Source organism: Galeopterus variegatus, unplaced genomic scaffold, assembly GCF_000696425.1.
Source record: "Galeopterus variegatus unplaced genomic scaffold, G_variegatus-3.0.2 Scaffold2680, whole genome shotgun sequence".
Taxonomy (NCBI): domain Eukaryota; kingdom Metazoa; phylum Chordata; class Mammalia; order Dermoptera; family Cynocephalidae; genus Galeopterus; species Galeopterus variegatus.
Window position 1 is genome coordinate 157744 of NW_007728791.1, and position 3461 is coordinate 161204.

The 3461-nt window shown below is 39.7% G+C and overlaps 1 protein-coding gene across 1 annotated transcript in view; it reads left to right on the plus strand.

Annotated features, from left to right (window-relative positions):
• Positions 1 to 2036, plus strand: part of ENTPD1 (ectonucleoside triphosphate diphosphohydrolase 1) — a 78919-nt gene extending 76883 nt beyond the window's left edge. The window contains exon 10 of the mRNA XM_008582608.1: positions 971 to 2036. Within this exon, the coding sequence (XP_008580830.1) occupies positions 971 to 1177 (207 nt within the window). The 3' untranslated portion in view covers positions 1178 to 2036. The remainder of the gene's footprint in view (positions 1 to 970) is intronic.
• Positions 2037 to 3461: the final 1425 nt, after the last annotated feature.

Here is a 3461-nt window from a genome sequence, read left to right on the forward strand (position 1 = left end):
GCGGGCGTGACACTGAGGGTTGCGATCCGTTGCCGGACACGAAAAAAGACAAAAAGGGAAAAAAAAAAAAAAAATTGAATCTATAAGTCAATTCTTGCCACTGATGATGATGTAGACATAAGTATTGATGGTGAGACACGGGATGATTTTCACAAGGTATTAAGTGAATTATTCTACATAAAATTTAATTCCAGTTTTTGTAAGGAAACACATGCACAGAGCAGACTGGAAATATATGTCACAAAATGTAAAGAGCAGGAACTTCTGAGTGGTGAAGAATGGATGATTTAATTTTCTTCTTTAGGTTTATCCTAATTTTTCTGCCATGACTATGCACAACTCATGTAATAAAAACATTTTCAAAATTATATTCCTAGGAGGATGGGAAGCTCGAGCATGTTTTATCATTTCATAAGTATCCTTTCTTATGCATATGAATAGTCTTCTAAGTTCCACAAAGTAAGATTGACTTGCTGGGATTGTTCCCCAATTTTTCCCTAGCTGAATCATAAAAAAGTCCTGGTATTGTATGAATGAGTTTCCTGGGCCTGCAAAGATGTAAAAGGCCAGGGACAATCATTATTCTCTCATCCTTTTGCCTGCTTCCTATCATGCCCCATCCCTTCTCCCCACCCCCCATATTCACACAAAATGAAAACACGAATGTAAAGCTCCAAAGGTTTATTTGAATTAAGTTCTTCTAGGCAGGAGAACTGGGCAGCCATTCACCAAATTCTTCTCTGAATTTTGGGACTATAGTAGTGAGGCTCTGAACTCTCTTAATCACTTGCTTCTACTCTATGTTTCTCTACAACCATATTCTCAGTTTAAAGTATCAAGTTAATCCATTTAGAGAACTGAACGTGGTGCTCTCCACCTACCAGGTGCTCAGTGCTATGGATGGGGTTGCATGAAAGCTACACATTATCTCCTCAGACCACAATCAACACACTTTCTCCACCGTTTGCAGATCCAGGGCAGTGATGCTGGATGGACTTTGGGCTACATGCTGAACCTGACCAACATGATTCCAGCTGAGACACCGGCGTCCAGACCTCTCTCCCACTTCACCTATGTCTGCCTCATGGTCTTCTTCTCCCTGATCCTGATTGCAGGGATCATCACAGGCTTGTTTATCTTTCACAAGCCTTCGTATTTCTGGAAAGAAATGGTATAGCAGGAGCAGCTAAAATCTGCTGGCTGGAGTGAGAAAAAAAACTTTCCAGGGAGCATTTTCCTCCACAGGAGTGTACAAGGTCATTCTTCCCTGCTCACCAGGGCCAGTCTTGAACAGCCTGAAGCTTCCTTGGCTCTTGCTGAAGCCTTTCTCTGGAAGGTATTTACCACCCTTGCTTAAAGGACTTGCCAAAAGACACTGTCTCTTTTGTGAGTCTTTCCCAATTACCCTGTTTCTCCTTTGTACTCTGTGCTTCTATAGGTCTTAAAGACCTGCCACCTCTTATGATCCTGCTTTATAAATGAACAATATTGACTTTGTCTAGAAGAAATGAGAGTCCTGAGTCCTGTGCTGGGAAGTTGAGCTGGCTAAAAGAAGAATCTCAGGAACTGGTTCAGTTGTACTCTTTAAGAATCCTTTTCTTTCTCCTGTTTCCCATTTGTTAAGAAAGCCATACAATGCCTCTGAAGAGGGCAGACACACATTGCATTCCTAGCCTGCTTTTTGGATAGGAGAATTTTCTAGAATAGGCAAATATGTGCTAAGGCCAAAGAGTTTTCCAAGGGAATATATGTGCTTATGCAGTTAATACAATTCTTAATCTCATCCAAAGCAGGAATGTGAATGAGTCACATATTTCTGGGTGATGCTAAAATGCTACAGAATGGAACACTTAGACCAGAGATTCTTAAAAATCAGATGTACATATAGGCATTCCAATATCAGATTATACTATATGGTAGGTATATATGTGTCAGGAAGAAAAATACAGTTACAACTCAGGGTTGGGAAAATGCACCCTTCAATGCATCTTTTGGGGTTTTGCTATTATTATTTTTATTAATAAAAAACCAAATAACATGTAACATAATAACAAAATAACATGTAACATAAAATTCACCATTTTAACATTCAATTCAGTACAATTCAGTGGCATTTAGTACATTCACAATGTTGTACAACCATCACCACTATTTAATTCTGGAACATTTTCATCACCAAAAAATTGGCTGGAGACAAGACCAACATAGGAGAGGCTCAAACCACAAACTTTTCAGTTAACAGTTGAATGTGCTAACCAACTGCACTACGAAGATGGCTTATTGAGTTTTAAAGCCATGCCACATCTTATTGTCCCAGGCTTTAGTTTAGTGAAAGAGTAGCATTAGTGTGGAATGGCATGCTTTTGCCCTGTCATGGTATTTACAAATCAAAATGTGCCAAGAACCAAGTCTGAAAGTGTTGTTGCCACCCCTATCACACAAGTATAGGCTTTATTTACTTATTCCATATAATATTCTGTGGGAAAATATGAGGCTATGGACTTTATGGAAACATGAAGAGACCCTACCTCTTTCCTTTAAGGATTGGTGCAAGAGCTACCTGGTGAGCATGATTGAGTGGTGATGTTTTATTCTGACCTTGTCCCAAGCTCTCCATTTCTGGATCTGGGGACTGACTGTTGAGCTGATGGAGGAAGAAATGTTCTCCCGCAAACTGGAAGCCAAATGTCCCTATATCTCTTGAACAATCAAGTCATTTTTGACAACAGCCAGGTAAATATAAACTTAATAAAGCTGTGGATAGGAACCTTTTCTTTTCTGCTACTCACAATTTAATTTGCTGGACCTTGATTAGGAATCGGAAGCCAAATTGGGACATGTTCAAATTCTTTCTAGTGGTAGTTGGCTATATTGTTATAGCTGCTGTTAATCAAGCATTTGTAGTATACCATGCTCTGTGCTCAAGTGCATTACATTCATCTTGTCATTTATCCTCACAACAATCTGAAGAAGGCAGCTATTACCACTCCCACTTCATAGAAACAGAAACTGAGGCTTAGAAGAGGTTGAGTCACCTGCCCAAATGGCTGAGCCACTGTCTGGCATGAACGTAGCAATTATTTTCTTTCCCAAATATAATAGACTGTCTCCTCATAACTTCCAAGCCCACTCTTAAAACTCTGCATGAATACAGAGCTCATACAACATGGCAGAAAGGGAAGCAGACAGATGACCTGTTCCCTTATGGACTTGTAATTTAATATTGCCTTAAGTCCACAAAGGATATCATGGCAACACTGATGCTCTGTCCTTGTGCTTTGGTGGTAATACATGCGGCAAACAACGCTAATCAATGGTTCCCATACTCCTGGCTTCTTAATTATACTGCTTGCTTACTGCACAGCAGATCAGCATCAAATAAATAGTAATTGATGATAATGATGACAATAACAGTCAAATAAGTTGAGCCAGTAAAAGCCCCTTTCTTCCCTCTGTCTGCA